Source organism: Zalophus californianus, chromosome 1, assembly GCF_009762305.2.
Source record: "Zalophus californianus isolate mZalCal1 chromosome 1, mZalCal1.pri.v2, whole genome shotgun sequence".
NCBI classification, from domain to species: domain Eukaryota; kingdom Metazoa; phylum Chordata; class Mammalia; order Carnivora; family Otariidae; genus Zalophus; species Zalophus californianus.
In genome coordinates this window covers 161,699,283-161,723,248 of record NC_045595.1, presented here as the reverse complement: position 1 = coordinate 161,723,248, position 23,966 = coordinate 161,699,283, and the positions used below count along the sequence as shown (strand labels likewise).

The 23,966-nt window shown below is 34.8% G+C and overlaps 2 protein-coding genes across 14 annotated transcripts in view; one reads left to right on the top strand and one right to left on the bottom strand.

The window, feature by feature from the left end:
- Positions 1 to 14,233, bottom strand: part of CIP2A (cellular inhibitor of PP2A) — a 38,452-nt gene extending 24,219 nt beyond the window's left edge. Inside the window, exons 1-8 of the mRNA XM_027583439.2 lie at positions 13,832 to 14,233; positions 9,640 to 9,787; positions 7,657 to 7,769; positions 6,709 to 6,803; positions 6,094 to 6,190; positions 5,204 to 5,326; positions 4,918 to 5,063; positions 1,561 to 1,636 (exon numbers count right to left, since the gene is read on the bottom strand). Coding sequence (XP_027439240.1) covers positions 1,561 to 1,636; positions 4,918 to 5,063; positions 5,204 to 5,326; positions 6,094 to 6,190; positions 6,709 to 6,803; positions 7,657 to 7,769; positions 9,640 to 9,787; positions 13,832 to 14,194 — 1,161 coding nt within the window. The 5' untranslated portion in view covers positions 14,195 to 14,233. The remainder of the gene's footprint in view (positions 1 to 1,560; positions 1,637 to 4,917; positions 5,064 to 5,203; positions 5,327 to 6,093; positions 6,191 to 6,708; positions 6,804 to 7,656; positions 7,770 to 9,639; positions 9,788 to 13,831) is intronic.
- DZIP3 (DAZ interacting zinc finger protein 3) overlaps positions 14,073 to 23,966 on the top strand; it is a 94,910-nt gene continuing 85,016 nt past the window's right edge. For 2 of the 13 annotated variants that reach the window (XM_027583435.2, XM_027583434.2), the window contains exon 1: positions 14,282 to 14,438. The gene's annotated coding sequence lies outside the window, so the exon portion shown is untranslated. Of the gene's footprint in view, positions 14,133 to 14,272; positions 14,439 to 16,509; positions 16,526 to 16,629; positions 16,649 to 19,927; positions 19,966 to 23,966 lie in introns of those variants that run through there. The other 11 variants (XM_027583431.2, XM_027583425.2, XM_027583437.2 and 8 more) reach the window with 9 other exon arrangements.

Here is a 23,966-nt window from a genome sequence, read left to right as displayed (position 1 = left end):
TGGATTGTTTCTAATTCCTGCCTAAAAGGAGTAGTACAGCTATACATGTCTTTTGGTGAACATATATATTTAATTATTTGGGGTAAATACTTAAGAGTGAAATCGCTAGCTCATACTCTATGCACGTGTCCAGAATTTCTAGGTAATACCTATTTTCATAAGCGGTTGTGCCAATTTTCAGTCCCTGAGTACTACAACCTTATGGGTTTTTTATATTCTTATCTATATTTGATGCTATTCATTTTTAATTTTAACCACCTGGTGGGCACATAGTAGCATCACATTATCATTTAAATTTGCATTTCCCTATAGATTAATAAAGTTGAATAACCATTTCGTATTTATTGACTAATTCTTTTTGTTGTTGTTCAGATTATCTCTTGGGTTCAGTGTTTCTTTGATTTATATATACATGTTTTTAAATACATATGAAAAATAAATATATTTTAGATCAGAGTCCTTTGTTGGATATATGTATTGTAGATACCTTTTCCGTGTTACCAGTGGTCTTTTTGTGAACAGAAGCTCTTAATTTTAATACAGTACAACTTAATCCAACTTTTTTCCTGTATAGTTGGTGCTTTTGTTTCCTATTTAAGATCTTTGTCTATCCCAAGGCTGTAAAGATATTCTGTTAGGCATTTTTTCTATAAGTTCACCGTTTACCTTTCACATGTAGATCTACAATCTTTCTGGAACTGATTTTCACGTTTGATGTGAGGTAGGAAACAAAATTGTTTTTTCCCAAGTGGCTATTCAACTGACTCAGTATCATTTATTGAAATGACCATACTTTTAGAACTGCACTGTTATCAATCAGGAGACTATATGCTATGGTATGGTTTTAAACTGTACTGTTTCAGGGGGCTGTCTATCCTTATGACAGTACTGCACTGTTTTAATTATTGCAGCTTTATAGTAAGTCTTGGTATCTGGTAGTATTAGAAGTCCTCCAACTTTGTTCATTTTTTTCAGGATAGCACTAGTTATTTTTAGACTTTCCCAATGTCCACATACACCAAAACCAAAACAAATATAAACACAAAAAAACACTAAAACCTGCTATGATTTCGAAACTCTTCAAATCTATGAGCTTGGTATATCTGTATTATTTAGGTCTTTTATATCTCTCAATGTTTTGTAATTTCAGAGTAGAGACTTCGTGTGTGTTTTGTTGGATTTGTTGGATTTATCTCCTAAACATCTGACATTTTTAAAAAATCAGAAAATAGTATCATTTTTAAAACTGCATTTTCTATTTAACATTGTCTATATGTTTTTTGATGAGCTTATGGACATGTTTGGCTTGGCTATGTGGTTTAGGAGTAGAATCGCTGTGTCACGGTATACATACATCAGGCACTGTGAAACAATTTTTAGTACCAGTGAATGAAGACTTGAGAAGGGTTCTAGAGTATTGGTAATGCTCTATTTTCTGATCTATATAATGGTTATATGACTGTGTTCAATTTGTAAAAATTCAGAGAGCTGCACACTTAAGATTTTTCTGCATATTACAGTTTTTAAAAGTTTAAAACAAAAAGTCATGTTTTTACACACCTTTGAAGAAGAATCAGGATCCTTTCCATTAAGAAGACCTAATACTTGATTGAGACATGAAGAAAAGTGCTCATACCTAAGTTTAAAATAAAAATATACATTAAATGATAATCATGAAATTGATCCATCAAATAGGATTTATATACAAAATAAATATAAAATTTAAGTGTATTTTCTTTCATCTATTTTGAGCTTCTATTATAGAACAGTCTGCAAAATTTCTACTTACAACTTGAAACATTCTACCACTATGATATACATAAATTGGCTTTGTTATTTATTGAACAGTGAAAAAACAAAAACAATGATTCCTGTGGCAATAAATGTCATTGAAACTTTCAGTACTTCGATTGCTTTTTTTTTTAAAGCTATGTTCAGTTTGTAAAAATTCAAAGAACATGAAATATTCTAATAAATTAGGCAGCTATTTATTTATAAAGCACTTATAACAGCTAAGCATTATATCAGGTTCTGCAGATACAGAGGTAAGGCACAGGGCTCTGTGTTACAGAACTCTTAAGAGCTACTAGAGGTACCAACCACATTATTGTCTATGTAACTAGCGCATCCTGTGTTTGGGACAATGATGCTCTGTGAAAGACCTAACAGTCTAAGAATGAAGGCAGATACATAGAATATTATATAATGTAAAATAACACTATCATGGAAAAATACATAGAATGCTAGGAGGATGAATATCGAATCCAGACTCAGTGTGGCAGGCCTGATCAGATGAGGTTTCCCACCTTTGAGTCTTAAAAAATAAACAGGAATTAGACATATAAAGCCGACAGTATTCAGAGGGAAGAGCACATGGATACACAAAAGACATTTCTAGCAAGTTGGAGATTCTATTTACTGTCTGAAGTGATTAGACAAAAGTACATAAGAAAATGTAAAGAAACAGGGCTGAGAGGTTCCCAAAGGCCATATTTTAGAGGGCTATACTGAGATTTTGTTTACCTTAAATGCAATGGGAGATCACAGATTTTAGAAGGGACATATGGTTGAGGGAAATGTTGAAAGTCAAATATAAATGACGGGAGTCAATGGAATGAGAGACATTGAAGAGACAAAAGATACTGTTGAAAAAATAGGACAGAATGAGATTTAATGCACAGAATAAAGGGATGTGTCTTTGAGCAAAACAAGATGACACTAAGAATTGGTATAAACACAAGTAATTTGGTTTAAGAGCAAAAATTTGAAAGAACTCCAATCAGATGGGATTCAGCTTTTTTTTTTTTCTGTGAAACAAAGATAAGGTCATCTTCTGACTGAAAAGTGGCAAGAGTAAAGTAGTAAATATTTGAAAGGGCCACTGTAGGAAATGTGAAAGAAAGCTGGGAATAAATATGAGAAGTACTGCCCAGATAAAGTTAGAGGTAGTGAATATGTAGAATACAGATTCATAAAGTGTGATTTTTCTCAGGTTTTGATTAGGAACCCAGACATTAAATTAGACTTTGGAATAGATTCAGGAACATTTTGCTAAATGGTATAGCAAGTAAACAAGAAGACAACACAATTAAACATAATTTCCTTTCCAGAGGTGATTCTGGAGTTTTAGGCTAGATAAAAAGAAAACAGATAATGGAACTGAGAGATTTACAGGAGAAGTGATTAAGCAACCACTTACAAATGTTAAATCAGGTTATATTTTGGTCCTCCTGCAGAGGTATATCCTTTGTTGTTTACTTAGAAGTTGTTAAACAAGCACCATTTGGTGGCGAGAATGGGTATTACACAAGAGTATATTGGGAGGACTCTTAGAACAGATACAGGGAAGACAAGTAAAGGAAGCGCACTCTGGAAGAACGATTTCTTATCCACCTATGCTTAAGAAAAGAAAAAAAATGAAATGCTAATGTTGTAGGATTTCTTTTCCTTTAGTGCCCGCAGTTCTTGGTCCTGGCTGCTTCAAAGAATGAAGAGCCAGACCAGACAAAGGGTGATGGACAGCAAAGCAAAGTGTATTGAGTGATAGTACAAAGCTCCAGCAGAGGGAGGGGACCTGAGAGAGTTGCCACTGGAGTTTCTAAGTCTAGGGGTTTTTATGGGCTTGTTGGAGGGCTGTTTTAATCTGATTAGTTCTCCATGAGCCTGTCACCCAGTCAGGTTTTTGTCATCTACCTATCACGTGGGAAAGGGTGGAGGGCTCCTTCTAGGATGGTGTAAAATCCTTTCCTCTTAGGTAGGGGCCCCTTGTCCCTGCCTGCCCTTTTTCCAAATATCCTTCATCACTAATGTGAATGGTTCTTGGTTCTGTAAAACATCAGTTAGCCATATGGGTAGTGGTCAACCTTGCCCTTGTGGTTAGCTTTTGTTTTTTTAACGTCTAGATTCTACATTCCTTAAAATTTGGGACTATGTTTTGTACAATTTCTGGTTCCATGTTTTTCAAAGATTAGGGGCTATGTCTTCAAATTCCTATCTCCACTAACACTCCCACATCCCCCAGTACTTGACCACAGCAGGGGCTCCATAATTGTCTTCTCATTTGTGAATGATTAATTGAACTCTTTGAAGCAATTTCTCCAATTTCCTAACCTACGACCTTACAAAGTGGCTGAGGCATTGGGGAAAACTTAAGATATAAAAAGGCCGGGGATGTCTGGGTGGCTCAGCCAGTTAAGTGTCCAACTCTTGATTTTGGCTCAGATCGTGATCTCAGGATTGTGAGATCCAGCCCTGTCTTGGGCTCTGCGCTGGGTGTGGAGCCTGCTTAGTATTCTCTCTCTCCTTTCCCTCTGCCCTTCCCCCACTCTCTTGCTCTCCCCATCCCTCTCTAAAAAATAAAAGTATTAAACAGCCACAAGCTCTTTGGAAAACAGTTGCTAACTGATCTCAAAAGATAAATGATCACATGAAATGCCACTGAGATAGAGTGGGCATATAAACATATGTTCTCATTTTACCTTATGACACAACAGAGGCACATAATGAGGAAAATGTTATTCATTTTTATGCAAAAAAGAAAAGACAAATATACTGACATAAATGTCCCTATAATAACAATATTTTCCCAAAAACTGTAATGTTCAAGATTTAAATCTGGCGCTGGAAAAGATTAATCAAGATGTGTACATTTTAGACAGTGATACAAGCTTATTTAAGACAAAGATTGAAACACACCCCCTCACCCCCCATGTTCTTATACTTGTACATTTCAGGCCAGAAAAGCAAAAAGAATGGGAGTAAAGCACATCAAAACATTTCAATTGAGTCCCTTGTCCATTAGTAGAATTCAGGTTTACTAACTCTGAAAAGGCAGTTTTATTAATTACAAACATATCTTGGTCCATTGAAAAGAAAAACAAAACAAAATAAGTCTTAAAATTTGTCAGAGAGCCATACCTGGTAAGATAATCAGCAATTTTAGGATTCTTAAGGAGATCCATCAGTAGATCAACTGAATACTTCCTAGTCAATGTGCCATCACCGTTTATGAGAATATTAAACATTAGCTGAAAAGTTTGATGAATGTTTCGAGCATGGAACAGCTTAAAAACAAATTAGGAAAAGTATATTATACAAAAAAATTTAAGTTGACACCATTCTAAACAAAGTCTCAATGACTCTTAAAATATCAGAGAATATAAATTTCAGAACTATTTTCAAAAATAAAAAAAATCATACTTACCTTTTCCCCAACCTCTTCATTTAATGTCAAACTGGATAAAATTGAAAGGGCAAACACAACCACAGTTAAACTACTGTGGGCCAGGAAGCTTATAAGAGTTCGATAAAAAGATTTCACATTATTCTGAGAAAGAAAAAAATTTTTAAATAAATTAGAATAAAAATTATTAGGTTTATATTTTGGTTTAGAAAGTGTATCTTGCACAGAGTAGGTAAACTTCTATTAAACATCCTTATCAACTTAAGAAATTATTCAAACACTTCCATGGCTCAAGAGAACTTCCACCTCCAAAGTACCTCCAGTACAGAACAAATGAGATATTGTTTAATTTGAAATTAAACAGGTAATATTGGATACTGCATAGCAGGGGAATTGTTCACAAAGTACCTTAAAGAATCAATGAACTTTCTTGATTTGACATATTTCTAACGGTGGTTCAGTTAACCTCATTTGTGTGCCTTCACTCATTACAAGTGCTGGTAGTTGTTGCAGTCATTTATTCATGGATCTTTCTGGTGGAGCTGCCATTGATTTTGTGGAAATGTAAAATCTGAGGTAAATGGGATTGCCAGTGATATCTGTCCTTTCTATTAGCACAAAATAATTTAGCATTTCTTGTATTATTCAATATAAGAAATAATGGGATGCTATTGAGAAGGAAAACTTTTAGTACTCAACATTTTTATTAATACTTATCATCTTAAATACAACATGTGCAAAGGTTGGAATACTTCTAGTTAATTATGTGTCAATCTGTTCCTTAACTTTGATGAGTCAGCTGGATGAGACATGAGAATTCTTGTTAATTTTTTTTTAAAGAAAAACATGGATATAATTCTCTTTAAGCATAGAGCTCACCACAAATAAGAAAGATTTTATGCAAAACTTACCAAAGTCTTTATGTATGTTTGAACAGAAAGATTGTGCCGACAAAGATTTGCCAATAATCCTAGACAAGGCATTGTTAACTCATCTTCAGAAGACTGACTGTTGTTTTAAGGAAGATAATAAAAGATAAAAGCATCAAATTCATTTTAAATTATTCCATTTTATGGTAATTTACATTTAAACTCCTTTTTATATGTAAAAATGATTAACATGTGAAGACAGTCAAGCTTTGAATAATATTGACCATTCATTTCATATTTGGAAACTACATGATATATTCAATTATAGCACAGAAATATGGAAATAATTGTCAGAATGACCATGTGCTATCTCGTCAGTATATTCTCCTACCAAGATTAAACATAAGCATAAAATTTTCAGTTTCAATAGTTCTTCTGTTCAAATCAATTCATTTCATAAATTTTTGTTATGAAAATTAAAGCTGCTTTATACCATTTGATCCCTAAAATCATCTAAAAGGAGTAAACAAGAATTGGAGTCTCACTGAATTTAAAAAGTTGGAAAATATTATCTAAGAAAAACTAAACTATTACATAGTTTTATTTAAAAAAAAAAATCAACAGATTATTTGGTTACATGTTTGGTTGCATACTCACATATGATCTATCAGGAAGGTAATTAACTCATCTATATTGGCACCAGAATGGAAAATTTTGATGTTGTATGTTAATCTCTGCAGAAGGTGAATGCACTAAGAATAAGAAAATACTAATGAATATAAACATATAAAAACCTATTGCATGCTTACAATCATGGACTTCTAAGCATATTCTGAGCATGTCACCATTTTAGGAAGCAGAGTTTAGAGCAAGAACTTTTCTATTTCTTAAAATGGTTCTGTTCTTTAAACATAAAGTAATGAGACTACTAAGAATTTTAGGGTTCATCTCCTAATTCCACACATTTCTATACAATCTATCTCAAACAGAGCATCTTGTCATCAACCTGGTTCACTTAAACATCTTAAACATACATGCAAGCTAAAACATATACATATTCCATGAATTCTAAGATGTATTTTTTCATATTTTGCCATCTTTAAAACAGCATGTCAGTTTAATTGGTGATGTTTTCCTTCTTGCAACTGATGGCATTTTAGGTTCAACAAAATATCTGTATGAGAGCTTTGAGTCATGCTAAACAGACTAAATCTATAGCTTTCATTTTTTGTGGAATGTTTCCTCAACAGATTGGGACTAGATGGCAACTTAATTTGCAATTTTAATACGAATAGCTTACATCTCAAAATGTTGACATCTGTGTTTATAAGTCTGTCAAAGCAGTTATAACGTAGATTTGCTTTTCTTCAAAAATAATGCTAGATGTGGATAAACTTCCCTTCTCTAGAAACTTTTAAACAGTAGTACATGTGTGATTGACCAGCTCTTAAATTTATTAACGGTGAGAACTGTCCTATTCATGCAGGATTATGTCGGCATATATAGTATAAATTAGCAATTTACAATATATACTGTCAATTTTGATCTGCAAATAAAGAAGGAAAAACAAGTATTAAGTGAAGAGTACCGTGGAGGTGTGTATACCTGCAAAAACACAGAATCACTATGGCAAGTGCTGCTCCGACAAACCACTCCTGCTAGCACGCTATTCAGGTTATATGTATTCTGAAGGCAGTCTCTGGTTTCACTGTCTACAGCTGCAAGTTAAGATAAAATGGCACCAAATATCACTTTTATATATGGTCTTCATGGATAAGAGATAAATAATTTTAAGTTTATTTCATATTAAATTTACTATGTATAAAAATATCAAGTATGATATGGTTATTATATTTATAATTACCTTCCAATTCAGAAGTATAATCACAGAAATAGTATGAGCTAGAAAAGGAAAGGGAGTATGAGCTTTTCCTTTTTTGTCAATAAGCAAATGATTTTTCTATGTGGACTAAATTAAAGGAGAAAACTTGCTTTACATATTTAGAAAAGTTTTGCAGTTAAAAGATAATCATCTCAATTTTTCTGTAATTTAAAACTGCTCTAAAGTCTATTAACTAAAAAATAAAACTTAAAAAAATAAAATAAAAAGACGTTCATTTTAAAAATTTCTAATATAAATGTTGAAAATGACTGTCATTCTCATACAAAAGGTTGGCGGATGTTAGAATTAGCATAGCCTTTTTGGAAAGTAATTTAATAATGACTATCAAATTGAAAAATGACCTGAAAATCTGAGAATTAATTCAACAGAAATACACTAATATTTGAGCAAAAATACATAAAAATGTATTGATTCTGATAACAAAAACTTGAAAAAGAGCATACATGAGTACCCACCATTAGGAGAGTAGCTGAATAAATTATAGTAGTCTACAATATGGTACAAGGCAGATATTAAAAAGACACCAATATGGAAAGATAGCTAACATATGTTAAGTGAAAAAAAAAAAATCTGATGTTCTGCAATACCATTTTTTAAAAAAACAACCAAAATTATTTGTTAACTGGGCACCTGGGAGACTCAGTTGCTTGTCTGTCTTGGGCTTATGTCATAGTCTGGGGGTCCTGGGATCAAGCCTGGGAGTTGCGCTCCCTGCTCAGAGGGGAGCCTGCTTCTCCCTCTCCCTCTGCACCCCCCTCCCACCAGGCGCTCTCTCTCTCTCAAACAAATAAAATCTTAAAAAAAGTATTTGTTAATTTATTTGATCTAAAATAATTTGTTATAGCATAGAAAAAGATCTAGAAAGACACCTATCAAACCATTAAGAAATATTATCTACCAAAGTGGAAATGATAAGAGTTGGTGGTGATGAGTAAAGACATTCTATTTTACTCTGTATCTGTGCTAACTTGGTAGACACTAAGCCACAATGACTCTTTAAATTTACATCAATTAAATTAAAGATTTATTTCTTCAGTCTACTATTCACACTACAAATGCTCAATAGTCCTATGTGGCTAATGACTACTATAATGGAAAATACATATAGAACATTTCCATCATCACAGAAAGTTCCACTGCATGATAGTCTATGTTAATATTCCTGGATCACTGGGTTTTTTTTTATAATAAGCATGCATTAATTTTATCATCACACACAGAATTATCTCCCCTCCACTCTCCAAGCACACATCAAGAAAAAAAGTACCCATGAAATGAAAATTTAAAAACTAAAGATAGAAAAAGAGTTCAGTCTATCAAAAAAGGATGATTTTTTTTTTATCACTAGCTATGACTTTTCTGAGTGATGTATTTAATACAGGCATTATGTGCATGTATTTTTCTAAATTCAAAAGTAGGCCAGCATTTCCCAAGATGCTTTCTTTTCTGTAGACCCCTGAACCTTTGCTATGCTTCAGATTCTTTGTTCCAATAATTTTAAGAAAGGATGCATATAATATTCTTTTTATAAGGGATCCACAATGCAAAAAGTTCTGAAAGGTCCTGCAATGAAATCTTTTGAATGTGAATCATTCTTCAAAAGATACTATAACTCAATCTGCCCTTACAAAAATATTAAATGCAACATCTTCTAAAAAATGAAAAAGAGAAAGGAAATACATTACCTAATTGAGACAGCAAGCTGATGATACTTAAGACCAGTGGTGCACTTATGCTTGGGTCTTCAAGTAGCTCCACAAGGCAACTCAAGCATTCACTTGGTAATATCTGATTTGGTGTAAACAATCGTGTGAGTTTCTGCCCAGAAATTACCTACAAAATAGTAATTAAAATGTGTTAGTTAAGAATTGGCAATTTCCATCCCTTCTCCATTTCAAATAAGAATGCAGTTCTTCCAAAGTGCCACTGCCATGCTTTTTTCCAATTTAGAAAAGTCAAATGCTATTCCTTCTGCCTGGAAGATTACCTATCCCTTTTCTCACTAGCTAATGTAACCATTCAGATCCAAGTTTTAATTTGTTTCCTCATGAAGCTTTCACTAACCCTCTTTCACCAGCTAGGTTAGTTTGCCTATTAAACTATCCTATAGCCCATTATACTTTTATTTTATGAGCTGGCAAACTTTGACCACCTAGCAGTATTTATCCTCTTTACTACATTGAACACGCTATGAAGGTATAGGGTATAAATCAACACTCTACTGCAATATATTTATTGAGTAAATAAGTTCCAGTACATGCACTCCACCTATTTTGGGGGAGGCAATACAAAGTGAAAAGTAGCTAAATCCAAAGGCTTAGCTATGGGATTAACTATGTGGTTACTCCTTTTGCTCCCTCCAAAGACAGTAGCTGAGCCCAGAAGTTAGAGATCACAAACATGGAAGTTAAAAAAAAAAAAAAAAAGCTTTTAAGTAGCCAGGTCATGAATAGACAAATTTTATTTTTGGTTATTCCAAAATAACCAAAATTATTTTGGTAGTTATAGGAGTAACTGAGTAGTTAAAGGAGAGTAGCTGAATAAATTATAGTACTCTACAACCTTAATAAAAGGTTATTTTACTCCTTTCTTAAAACTCTATAAACCATGCTTCCCTTTTCCACGTGAAAAGGTAAAGCTGAGATTGAAGGCCAAAACAGTAGTTAGACAGCCAGGTATTTTTTTTTTTTTTTAAGATTTTATTTATTTATTTGACAGAGAGAGACACAGCCAGAGAGGGAACAGAAACAGGGGGAGTGGGGGAGGGAGAAGCAGGCTTCCTGCAGAGCAGGGAGCCAGCCCAATGTGGGACTCGATCCCAGGACCCTGGGATCATGACTGAGCCACCCAGGCACCCGGTATTTTCTTTTTCTTTTAAAGATTTTTTATTATTTATTTTAGAGAGAAAGAGAGAGCGAGAAGGGAGAGGGGCAAAGGAAGAGGGAGACAAGCAGACTTCCCGCTGAGTGCGGAGCCCGATGGGGGGGCTTGATCCCAGGACCCCGAGATCATGACCTGAGCAGAAATCAAGAGTCAGATGCTTAACTAACAGAGCCATCTGGGCATCTCGACAGCCAGGTATTTTCAAAAGGCTTTTTGAATGTTATTAAAAGCCTAACTTTTCTATAAAGAAAAGTATCTTTTCTATAAGGACGGAAAAACAATTAGTTACTTTAGGGGAATTGGATAAAATCTGTTGCAAACACTCTTATTTTAAAAAAGGTAAGGTCTGAACAGGCTGTTTTAGCATCCCTATAATCTTTTCTTTCTGTATCTCTCTTTTATTTCCTCGCCCAGATGTATTTCTTTTAAAACTTTGCTGATATCTGGGGTACCTGGGTGGCAAAGTCAGTTAAGCGTCTGACTCTTGGTTTCAGCTCAGGTCATGATCTCAGGGTCGTGGGATTCATCCCCGTTTTGGGCTCTGCGCTCAGCGCGGAGTCTGCCTGAGCCGCTCCCGCTCGTGTTCACTCTCCCTCTCTTTCTCTAAAATAAATAAATCTTAAAAAAAAAAAAGCTTCAGGATATCTGTTCCCAAGGAGCATGTTTTAACATTAAAGTCTAAAAAGACAGAAAAAACAGGTCCAATGGTGAAATTGCATACTGATAGTAGTATTTGGAGGGTAAGGAATATTCCGATTGCCCTTTTGCCTACTTATGAAGCTACACCTTTGAGATTAAGACATTTTCTGCTTTAAATACAATTTCCCTTAGGATGGGACCTGTATTTCAACAACGTAAGAACTCTACCATGTAATATTTATTACAAGGTAAAATGTAAAATCGCTTTACAAATTTTCTTCTTTACTTGAATGTTTTCATGCAAATAGAATTTATTTCAGTAATAACTAATATTTTAGTACTTACTTTGGCCTAAGCATTGTTCTATATATGTTAATTCTTTTCATCTTCATAATAACTGTAAGCTAGGTGCTGTTTTGCAGATAAGTAAACTGAGGCATACACCAAGACAGCAGCATAATTGAAATTCATTGTTCCTGAATCCGTGCTCATAACCATTATGTAACATTAGCGCTATAAAAAACCATTAAGAATGAGACCAGCTCAGCTCTGCCAATCATAAACAAATTCAAAGCTCAGGTCCTGCATGGGCTATAAAGAAAAAATACTGCAGAAGTGCAGCAGAATAGCAAAATGAATCATCTCCTTTCACATGGTAACTATTTCTTTGTATCTTCAGATGTAACACCTATTTTGCACAAAGATATTCACCATTAACATCACCCACCAAAATGGTTAAAATTTAAAAATCTGAAAACACCAAGGATCTATGAGGATAAGTGACAGCAAATTTCATGTGTTGCTGATAGGAGGGTAAAAATGGTGTAACCTGTGGAAAACTGCTCGGCAGTTCAGCTGAAACTGAACATCAACCTACCATAAGACCTAACAATCCCACTCCTAGGTATATAAATGAGAGCATATATCCAAAAAAGGTATGAAAATGTTTATAACAGATTTATTCAAAATTCCACCCAGACCTAGAAACCCAATTGCCCATTAACAGAATGTACATAAGCTGCGGTACATTTATATAGTGGAATTCTACACAGCAATAAAAAAGAATGAAGTACTAGCACATGTGCAACATGAATAAATTTCACAGATTTATAGAACGGAAGAAGCCAGACACAAAAGTACATATCTTATGAGTCCACTTATCTGAACGTTATGAGAAGGGACGATTGAAAAAAACCTTATAGGGAACTGGAAATGTTCTGTATCGTGGAACAAGCGGTAGCTACTTATTGTACACGTATGTTAAAAACTCAAACTCTTCACTTAAGATTAATGCACATTATGTACTATATGTACTTTATCTCTCTAAATGGCAGAAGTTTTCAGTATAACCCTTAAAAGTTCGGGAATGTAGTATCCAGGAGTCAGTCTCTAAGCCTTAAATTTCTTTGAGTCTCCTTCAATTCACTATAACATGGCTCTCAGATTCAAGGCATATCATTTTTTTTTTCAAAGAGAAGTAATGTTTCAGATTAGTATTCAAAATGCTGTATTCCTACTTCTTAAATAAAACTGCTCATTCAGTGGCTTCTGGAGCCCACCAGCACATTGTTCTATTCTGAGAAGCAAAGCCTTAGCATTTAACAGCTAACACCTCAATTATTAGGTTTGCAGGGATTTGTTGAAATAATGAATGAAAAAAGAAAATGTACTCAGGAAGGGTGGACACTGAAGTCATAAGGAGAAGCATCGGTGAAGCTGGAGAAACAAAGGCATATTTAATGCACTCCAGTATCACCAAAGACTGATGTTCCCCTACCATTCACAATCGTCTTTTCTCCGTAGTATGTATTTTGCTAATCTTTGGTAATTTAGCTTTTATATCATAGAATTAATATAACAAAATATATAAGAAAAGCCGTAAGCAACTGGTTCAGACTGTAAACTGCCTAAGGGACAAGGAATAAAACAATCGTCACTCCCCACCACCTCCACCCCCGAGAATTTCTGTGTATTCTATTCTGTAAGAGCTCTGTTGCGATGGAAAAACCAAAGATACGAAGGAAAACAGAGCTCCGAACTTTCTCCTCTACTAATCCCAAACACAGTTTAAATTCCCCAACCTTATGTCACACCTTCCCGTCTTCCTAGGACTTTGAGTAGTCACTCTTCCCTCTAGCTGCAGTCAGCTGAACGCGGAGGGACTTGGGGAAGAGTAAGAAGATGGGTGGGAATTCAAGGCTGACACTCGCCTTCCTTACTAATACAAAAAGACACCTGAGGGAGCGAGGAGCAGTCCTTCCTTTCCTAGGCTGGGGCAGCTACACCCTGGCCGCACCGTGAACTAAGGATTTCTACAAGGAAGCCCGTCTAGGCCCTCACCCTGGAGCCCCTCACCTCCAAGTGCCGCAAAAGCTGGGTGGCATTCGCCTCCGACTTAACGGCTTTATACTGACTGATGGTCAGAAGCAAGGACTTCAAGCAGGCGGTAGAGTCCATTGGCACCCTCCTCAACCCCTTCTGGGGGCCACCACCTGCCAGCTCCGGCCTCCAGCTTTCGCCGCGCTTTTTTTGATTTTTCAGCTCCACCCTCTCACTCCCGATGCTTCCGGTTCCGGTAGAGCTCCGGAAGTCCCTAGGCACTCTGGGGAGCTGCTCGCAATGAAAAAGGGGAGAAGTGCGGAGGAGGGTCGAGGAGGTCTGTAGGTTCACTAAGGTGGCTGAGAGCTGTGCTTCCAGAGCCCCCTTCCCACTACCCATCGTGTCCTCGCTTAGCTGAAAAGCCGCGAGGTTTTAGCTTCGAGATCGCGTGGAGACGATAAATCTCGCGAGAAATGTGATTGCGGCTCAACTTGCGAAGGGGCGGTTAGGCGGAAGAGGGTCCTTGTTCGTCAGAGCTCTGAGTTTCTGTTTGCTCCTTCGGCCTTCAAGTTGGATGGCCGGCTTTTCTTTTGTGCGTGAACCGCTACTTGAGAAATGGTCGCTTTCCCCTAGTCTAGACACGGTGAGGAGCTCTGAGGAGAATCTTGGGCTCTAGATTTTGAGGCGGCCTGGGAGGGGCCTCTTTTTAAAATCTCTCCTATGTCCACCCTTTCTACCCAGGAATGTTTGTTTTTCAGAGTAAGCCTATGACCATTGGGATTCTGTGGCAAGGTAGTCATGCCCTTAAGGTAGTCGCCAAACTTATTACAGAAAGCTAGCTCTTGGTGACTTCTGGGCCAGGTATTGCTGCGGAGGGTGTTCTTATTAGCGTCAGTTTTTGTAAGTGAAGGTATCTATTTTTATCTGGCATGATCGAATGTTTTCTAAATCTCGGTGTCTCTGAACATGGCACTGTCGTTTGCAGTTTTTGATAAGAGATAATTATTGTGCATGTGTATATAATGAACTGAGAAGCTGGTTCTGGAGCTTTTTTTTTTTTAACGTATGTTAATGTTGAATTAAGCTTTAAAAACCAGTTTGGAGAAAATTGTAAGAGTAGGGTACATGTTCTCTTAATTAAACCATTCGTCATTAATCATGTTTTGTCAATTCAAAGAAAATATTTTTACATCACTACATTTTTAAAGGCAGGATTTCTTTTTATATTTTTTAATTAAATCTGAAAGCTTACAATCTAGCCAATTGAGACATACATGTAAAAATAACTGGGTAATGTATCTATGCATTCATTCTGTAAACAATTATTGATTGTAAAACGGGTTAGAAGTCATGAGAGAACAAAGATGAAGTATCCCCTGCGGGGAAGCAACTGTCTAATTAGGGAAATGTACTAAATAGGTAGTATATAGGGAATTCATGTAAGTTAGAGGCACCATGCAGTTATTTAAAGAGTGAAGCCAGACTGTGTACTTAAAATTCTAGTTCCACCTTTTACTATGTGGCCGTGAGGCAGATTCTCAGTGCTTCAGTTTCTTCATTAGATAAAATCCGGCTAACAGTAGTACCTGTTTAATAAGATAAGGTCAATAAATAATTCAGTAGATAATTGAGAGCCTACAGTGTACTAGGTACTTGTCATAGGCACTAGAGATTTGGTGAATAAAAAATCCTGTTACGTAAATTACATTCTGGTAGGGGGAATAAACAGTAAGGAGAAGTGACAGGAGAAAGAAAGAAGAGAGATGGAGAAAGAAAAATTAGCTGAATTACTCTTTGAGAGTAATGGTGATTGGAAGAAAAGAATTGGGAGGTCAGGAAAGAGAAAGTAATATTTGAGGAAGTGCTTCAAGCTGTTGAAGGAGAGAGCCACGCTCTCCAGGAGAAGAGGTTCTAAAGTGGGACCATGACGTTTGTCAGGAACAGCAAGGATGCCACTATGACTGGAGTAGAGAGCAAGGGTGAGAGTAGCAGTAAAAATGAGGTCATGTCAGGTGGTGTAAACCATTATAAAATGAGTTAATTAACTTAAAAAATTTAGAGCAGTTGGCTGGCATAATTAGTTCTCAGCAGGTGTTAGTTACCTCTTGGTTCATTGGCAAATGCAGTGATAACAGTTCGGTTAGTGTTAGACTTTTCACTAATAATAACAAATGCGTCATATTCATACTCATTCTGAGCCAAGGGAAAAGGTCCAAGCTGCTAGTTGTAAATGCCGTCTTTCTTTAAAATCTTGCATTTTAACTTAAGCAGTTATATAAAATTTGCATTCTCTTCTGGAAAATAGTCACTTTAATATAAAATAATGTCTTTCTCAAAAAACCTTAAAAAATTGATGTTGGAAGTTTAGTAGGATGTACCATGATGGTGTCTGTGAGAAGCCCTCATGTATTTAAGCAGAAATACTCCAATATCCTAATACTGAGAAACACAGAGCCTTATTTTAGGCACCAGAAAGGGGGGGAAGGAGGAGGATGAGATGAAGCTTGGTCCAGATAACTAAAGACCTTATTCTTGATCTTGAATTTGGAGGTGATTTCTAGTTTTAAAATGGGGCCTGATCTATTTAGATGTGTGCTTTTGGTTGATTACTCTGGCAGCTGGGTGGGCTAGGATTTTGAGATGGATAAGGTTAGAAGGAAGAAGAATGTTTAATTTGCTGCTCTCTCTCCAAAGGATTACCAGGGTAATTGAAGTGGAGGTAACAAAGAGGTGACAAATTTGAGAAATATATATGAAGTGAAATAGGCAGGACATAGTGACTCTTATTTCAGATATGAAGAGGGATTTCAAGTTTCTAGTTTGGGTGACTGAGAAGATACAGATATTGCTGAGGTAGTTAATAGTATTCATGTTGTGGTTTATGTTCAGTGAAATTTTATATAATTTATCATATAGTCTTGTATTAAGTTTCTTCCAGGGCATTATATAATTTTTGTTAATGTGAGTGGGTTCTCTTTTTCTCCTTTAAAATTTTAATTTGTATTGCCGCTGTGATAAAAGCTGATTTTTGATACATCTTTTATCCAGACCCTGACTAAAATCTTATTAATTTTAATAGAGTTTTGCTTACTCTCTTAGACTTTCTAGGTGCATATCATCTGCAAATAATTTCATCTCTTCCAATATTTGTTGGCTTTATTTCATTAATGCATGCCAAAAAATGGAATAATTATGGTGATACTGAACATCTTTGTCTTATTAATTGAATGGGAATGACCAGTCTTTTAACACTTAGTATAATTTGTGCTATTGACTTGTAATAAACAGCCTTTCAAATGTTTAGGAGATTGCCCTTTATACCTGTTTTATTTAAAGATTTTCCAAAATGTCTACTTAAAAAATGATCAAATATTTGTTTATAGATCTCATTTTCCACTTTAACATGATAATGCAATGTATTGTTTTGCTTTTTTGTTCTTGGGATAATAGTAGCTAACACTTAGCATTTGTTATATGTCAAGCACTATTCTAAGAATTTTATTCTTACTGATTAATCTTCATAACAAGTTCATGCATTAGGTACTATTATGATCTCCATTTTACAGGTGAAAAAACTAAGGAGAGGTGAAATAATTTGCCCAAGGTTGTACAGGTAATAGTAATAAACCTTGTATTTGCTGTGCTGCAAATATTTTATTTAGGATTTTATATTTGAAATTTTTTCATTAATTTTTTTTAGTTCTCTTGGAATTTGGGTTATATGTTACTTTTGAAAAATGAGTCAGAAGTTTTTCTACTTTCTATACTATAGAATGAGATTCACATTGGAATCATCTGATCCGTGTAGATTGAATACAACTGGCCTATAAAATCAAGCTTGATACCTTATTTAATGGTATATCTTTAGAAAATATTTGAATTTGTAAAATGGTTATAGATCTGATACCTTTTTTCTACCTTTTCTTTAGTTAAGTTTGGAAATAGTAATTTTTTAATGCAACTATTTCTTCAGATTTACAGATTTTTTGATATAAAGTTCATCAGTATTCTAGTATTTCTCTTAATCTCTTCATTGTAGTTTTAAATTAACTTTTTCATTGTAATGTTATCTGTATTTTTTCTTATTTGGGCTTTCTAGGGATTTGTCTGATGTATTCAGCTTTTCAAGAACCAACTCTGATTTTATTCTTGTTTTTCTTTTTTTCAGACTCACTAATTTTACTTTCATGTTTATTCCATTCATAAGGGTTTGTCTATTTTATTCAACTTTTTAAGAACCAACTTTGTTTTATTTTCGTTTTTCTTTTTTTAGAATCATTAATTTTACTTTTATGTTTATTCCATCCATATGCAAATTTTTCCTTTATTCTTATAGTTTTTAAAAGTTACAGGTTAGCATATTTACATACTATATATATTTTCATAAAGAACATTTATTTATGCCCACATATTTTAAGAAGACTAGCTAAGGTGAGCATCTGTATTTCACTTAAAAAAAAAGGTAAATTAGTTTAACCAACCAGATAGTTTTTTTAAAATACTAATATTCCTTCATATTCAAAGAGCTAGGTTCTGTTAGACAAACCAGAATAAGTGCTGTTCGGAAAAATAGATTAGCTTTAGGAACACATATTTTTTAGGGCAAAATATCAATATCTTCAAGGTTTGGCCTGAAATCCCTTTTCTCCATAAATTTTTATTGCTGTCCTTTATATTTGCATAGATATTTTTCTTAATTTGTAGTTCCAGAAACACATTAAAGGGAGTTTAAAAAAACTTGCTTAGGATCTTACAACTCAGTATTAGGGCTGCCTATCTCCTTTATTTCTTTTGGAAAAACTTAATATATCTTCAGTACTGAAGAGTAAAATGGAAATTTGTAATGTCTCATGACCAGGGCTGACGTCCTGTTAGATAAATCAACCTGAATGAAGATACAAATTTTTGACAGAAGTGCAGAGTTTCTAGAATACTAAATATTATAGTATGAAAATTATACCAGAAGTGTGAACACAGGTCTAATTGTTCATTTACCCACCATACATTTAATGAGTGCTTGAGTGGTAAGTACATTTCTGAGTTCTGGGGTTATGGCAGTGGATCAAATAGACAAAAAATTTCTACCCAACTAGACCTTTTATTTTAATGCAACATATAGACAACAAATAAGACCTGTAAGTAAAATATATGAATGTAACAGTAAGTGCTGTGGAGGAAAAGAAAAGGAAGAGGGATAGGAGGTATCAGAGTCAGGATGGAGTGTTGGAATTTTGGATAGTATGGCATACTCTTCAGTATCTTCTGTGTAGCAAATCACCTCAGACTCAGTGGTTAAAACCATAAGCATTTATTTCTGGGCTGACTGCAGTTAATCTGATCTAGACCTGATTTGGCTGACCTTTTGCTTCAGCCATTTTGTGGGTAGAGGGCAATATCTAGAGCTCAGTTTCAGTTATGTTGCAGTGTCTACTAGACATCCAGGAGATGCTGAGTGGGCTGTCGAATAGTATTATTTGTAGTTAATGGAGAGGTTAAGACTGAAGATAAAAATTTAAAGCCTTGAGCCTAAATGGTAAAGGGTGAGTATGGATAGAAAAGACTGAACCATAGGGTACTTAAATATTTAGAGGAACAAACAACACGGAGAAGTAGTTGCCAGAGGACAGGCCCTGTCTTTATTCCATGGTTATCTGCAGGGATCAGTCTTATGGTAGTATGTGGGCTGCTTTTGACCTCTAAAGGAGGACTCTAGGCTGGCAGAGTCCTTCAGAGGACTTGCAGTGTGCAGAAGGATTCTCATTCTCTAAATCAGTAGTGAGTGCTTAAAGTGTGCCAGGTGCTGTTGTAGGCACTGGGGATATAACAGAAGGAGTAAAAAAAAAAATCCCTGACTTTGAGGGGCTTCCATTCAGTGGGGACATGAGGCTAAATGTAAAGTAGGAGACTGTAGGAATAAACAGGTAGAACAAAAGTTCCATTGGCCCAGATTGTCAAGATTCAAGGCAAAGAAATCTAGTGGCAGAAAATTCGCAGAGGTCTAGGCAGGGGGTCATTTAGATACCTTGTCTTTACTGTGGTTAAGATGATTCAAATATGAATATTAAATCAATTTTTCCCTTTACACAGAGCCAGAAAACAAAGTCTATAGAATTTCCCACTCTTATTTTTCAGAAATGTTACCTTCAGCACAAAGGCAAAGAACCTATTAAGTAAGCTAAAATTATTCTCTTTTCAATTCTTCCTGTTTCTTTTCCCAATCAAGTATTAAAATTCACCTAAATCTCTAAGTGATTTGCCAAACCATAAAATTAACTCACTTTTCAAACAATCCCTGATTTTTTTTATACATTTTACAGACTTGAACTTTAGTCTTAAGTACATGGTTTGGATAATTTGGATAAGTGTTTTTTTTTTACCCCATTTTCAAATCTAATTTCATATCCTAGTATCAGAAGTTTGCGTTTTTAAAAAAATATATGTATAAGTATAGTCCATTGTTTCTGAATCCAATTTTGTAAATAAAGATAAATGACATAATTTTATTTTAAATTAAGGTACAGTAATCATTTTTAATTATAACTAGTATTTATTGAAGACCTACTTTGAACAGAGCAAAGTCCTTTGCATATGTCATTTTTAAATTTCTGGTCTTTCAGAAAATATTATTAAGTTCATGGAAGGGGTAGATACCTGTTTCTTGAATTAAAATGTGAATGCATTTTCTAAGAAAGTGGTGTCCAAAGTGGAATATGCATACCTTGGGGTATGTGAAACTGTCAGGGTGTGGGAACAAATATTGAAATTTTTTACTTTTTTAATCTAATTTTTTTATTATAGTAATACCTGCATTAATCCATAAATGAACTGCTATTCATGTATTTTCAGTGTATTCTCAGATTTATTGCTTTAGATAACATGTGCTAAAAAAAATTTGGAGACTTCCAAAATCATTAAGCTTTACAGAGCATTTAGACACATATTAATTATTGTTCATATCAGTGCCACGTGTAGTACCTGGCATTTTTCTGAATTGCTTTGTTGAACAAATGGATTCCCTTAGCAAAAACTGACGACATAGTGTATTATGCAATATTAAGATGTTTTGATTAATTATCTTTGCAGTATCATTTACTAACCAGTAAGACCATGTAAATAGTTTTGTTTCTGAGTGTTTGTCTTTATACACATTATTTAGTTCAGCTCATAATTGAACACCACACTTATATAAAGTTAAATATTGCACTTAATGGGACATAGTGGAAAGAACATGGAATTTGCAGTTGGTGAAACTTGGGCCTTAGTTTCTGCTTTTATTAATTTGTTAGCAATATGAACTCTCTAACCCTCAGTTTCTCTTTAAAATGGATTACGGTAGTGTTTACATTTCAGGGTTCTGTGAAGATCAGATGTGTAGTCACTATATATAGGTATTCAGCCCCCAGACACATAGGAGCTGATGAAAATTAATCTTATTTTTGATGAAATCAAAGTTAATACACCCAATTAATTTTATGACCAAAAACTCTTCATAACCAAAAGCTTGACCTACCTTCTCAACTAAATCTTTCTTACAAACATACTTCTTCCTGAGGTAATGAGGGGCCTTCAGTGTTCTTACATTGGTAGATCAGTTTGGATTTGAGTATCATAGGCTTTGTCATTGGTGGTGTGAGTCAAGTGCATATTGTGTCCTCCACTCCCTGCTTGATTATCATTTCTACCTGTGTCATGTCTCAACATTCTGTCTTGTTTCCTTTTTTTTTTTCATTATTGGCTAACAACAGTAATGGCAACATTACTGAAAATATTTCACTTTGGAAGATTTGCTTAGTAGTAAATGTGCTCCTTCCAAGGATTTCTAGCTACGTTTCTGAACAGCGTGATTTTGGCAGTGCTACCTGTAAATAAACTGAAACTGATGGGTATTTTAATATCTGGATTTTTTTTTCCAGGTAAATCCTAACCTGTGTGTATTCATTGTAGGTACATTCCAGATATTGAAAACAAATTAATATACTATAGGTTTGTTTTGTAAGTCCAGAAGTAACTGACTGGATAGATCTGAAGAGAATTAAAAACCTACTTCTGACAAGCTAATTTTGACAAGGGTGTTTCCGATTTTGGCAGGTTTATAAGGAGGGATATTGGGTATACATTGCAGGGTTCTTGCTTTCTGATATAAGCTGCCAGACAGTGTTAATAATGATTTTTGCAAATTGGCAAGAGCTGAGATAGACAGTGAACGCTCTGATCTTTTGGGGCAGGAAGGATCTTCAGTTTCTGATAACTTTTACAAAGATTTTCCAGCCATCATCCATCAGTCCTGAAGTTTGCCTAAGCAAACTTTTTTCTTTGGGGTAAAATAATGTTTTGGCTACCCGTGTCTAGGTATGTTCATTTTGGGGCCTTGCCAAGAAGTTGAACAAATACAAAAATGGAAGAAATTAATGGAAAATTAGAAAACCAAATAATCAGTATACTTTGTTCACCCTTAACACAGATAGTAACATAATAATGGTATAACCTGAGTCTAATCTCATGGTCCTAGCCATTCTTGTCTACCTGGAGCTCAGACTTGGGAAATAAAGACTTTTGGAGTGTTAGAGCCACAGAGCACCTACTTTACTACTTTAAAAGTCACCAGGAATGGCTGTTGCTGCTTACCTAGCAGACATATAATCAGATCAATAATAGATAAAATTTTGATTTTTAAGGAACTCCCATCCCAAATGTCTTAGCTTATTCCTACAAACTACCCTTTTCATATTTTTTTAAGCCTTGAAGTAGTTACTACTCATACAGATCAAAACATCTCACATCTCAACTTCAAGGAATTTTTGGAATTCTTTTGATAAAATCTAGCAGAATTGTTAAATATTATCAGAGTCTACTTTGTTAATAGACCCATGAATTTCTAGTAAGTATACATAATTCAGTGCTGATATGGTAAATCTAGCTTTTGAAAATAGCTATCAAAATTTTACCAAGTTGCATGTTCAAGGTTGTTTATTGCAGCATTGTTAGTAATAGCAAAAGAAAAAAGGGGGAAACTAAAGAGGAAGTGTTTATCAGTAGTCTGGTAAAATGATATATTTATACAATGGTATATCATACACTTTAAGAAATATGAGAGATATACATGTGCTGATGTGAAAAACGCAAGGTGCCAAACATGCATACTAGCTGCCATTTGTGCCATGTGGGATATATTTGAAAAATGTGGTTTTTTGTCCCAGTTCTTAAGCTAATTATTATCATTCCTTTCCATAATAGCAATTCTCCATTGAGGTAGAGAATTAGAAGTCAAGTGAACTGATTTTGCTACAAATTTAAACAAAATTTGATGATGATAATGATGGTGGTAATGATAGCAAGACTTATATAATGCTTACTATGTGCTACGTACCGTTCTATTTCATGTTTTAAACATTTAATCTTGATAACCTGTGTGAAGCTGGGACCATCTTTATCCCTGTTTTTCTGATGGGGAAACTGAAGCACAGATGTTAATTAGTTTCAAACAAGGTTGCATAGCTAATGTGTGTCAAAGCAGTTCTGTATACCCTTGCAGACTGTTTTCAGTGTTTCTGTGCTCTTAACTACCAATGCTATGCAATCTCTCAACTTTTGACATTGATGAAATCTAAATAAGATATTTTATGTCATTTCTTTCTTGTAGACAAATGATTTGCTTGTATTTGTACATGCTACATAAATCCAGGATAGTCTTACTGTTCTTCCTCAGAACAATCTGTTATGAGTTTAATTAACCTTTTCACTTTTAATCAGGTGGTTCTCAACTGGGGCGTTTTATCCCCCAGGGGACATTTTGCAGTGTTTGGAGACATTTTTGCTTTTCGCTATGGAGCTGAGAGGTGGGATAGCATTGCTACTGGCATCTATTAGGTAGAAAACAGAGGTGCTCCTAAACATCCTAAAAATGCATAGTACATCTTCCCATAACAAAAAATCATCCAGCCTAAAATGTAAATAGTACCAAGATTGAGAAACCCTGATTTAATGGGCATAAGAGAAGTTCCCATAACTGAATTTCTGTCCTGAAAAATACAAAGTATATTATTTTGTTTTCAAGCTAATAGGATTGAGAAAAGAGTTTTATTTGTATTTTTGCACACTTGATACTCCCTTTTTCCACCCGGCATTGTGTGATCTGTAAGGCCCAGAACTGACAAAGGTAGCAAATTCCTGG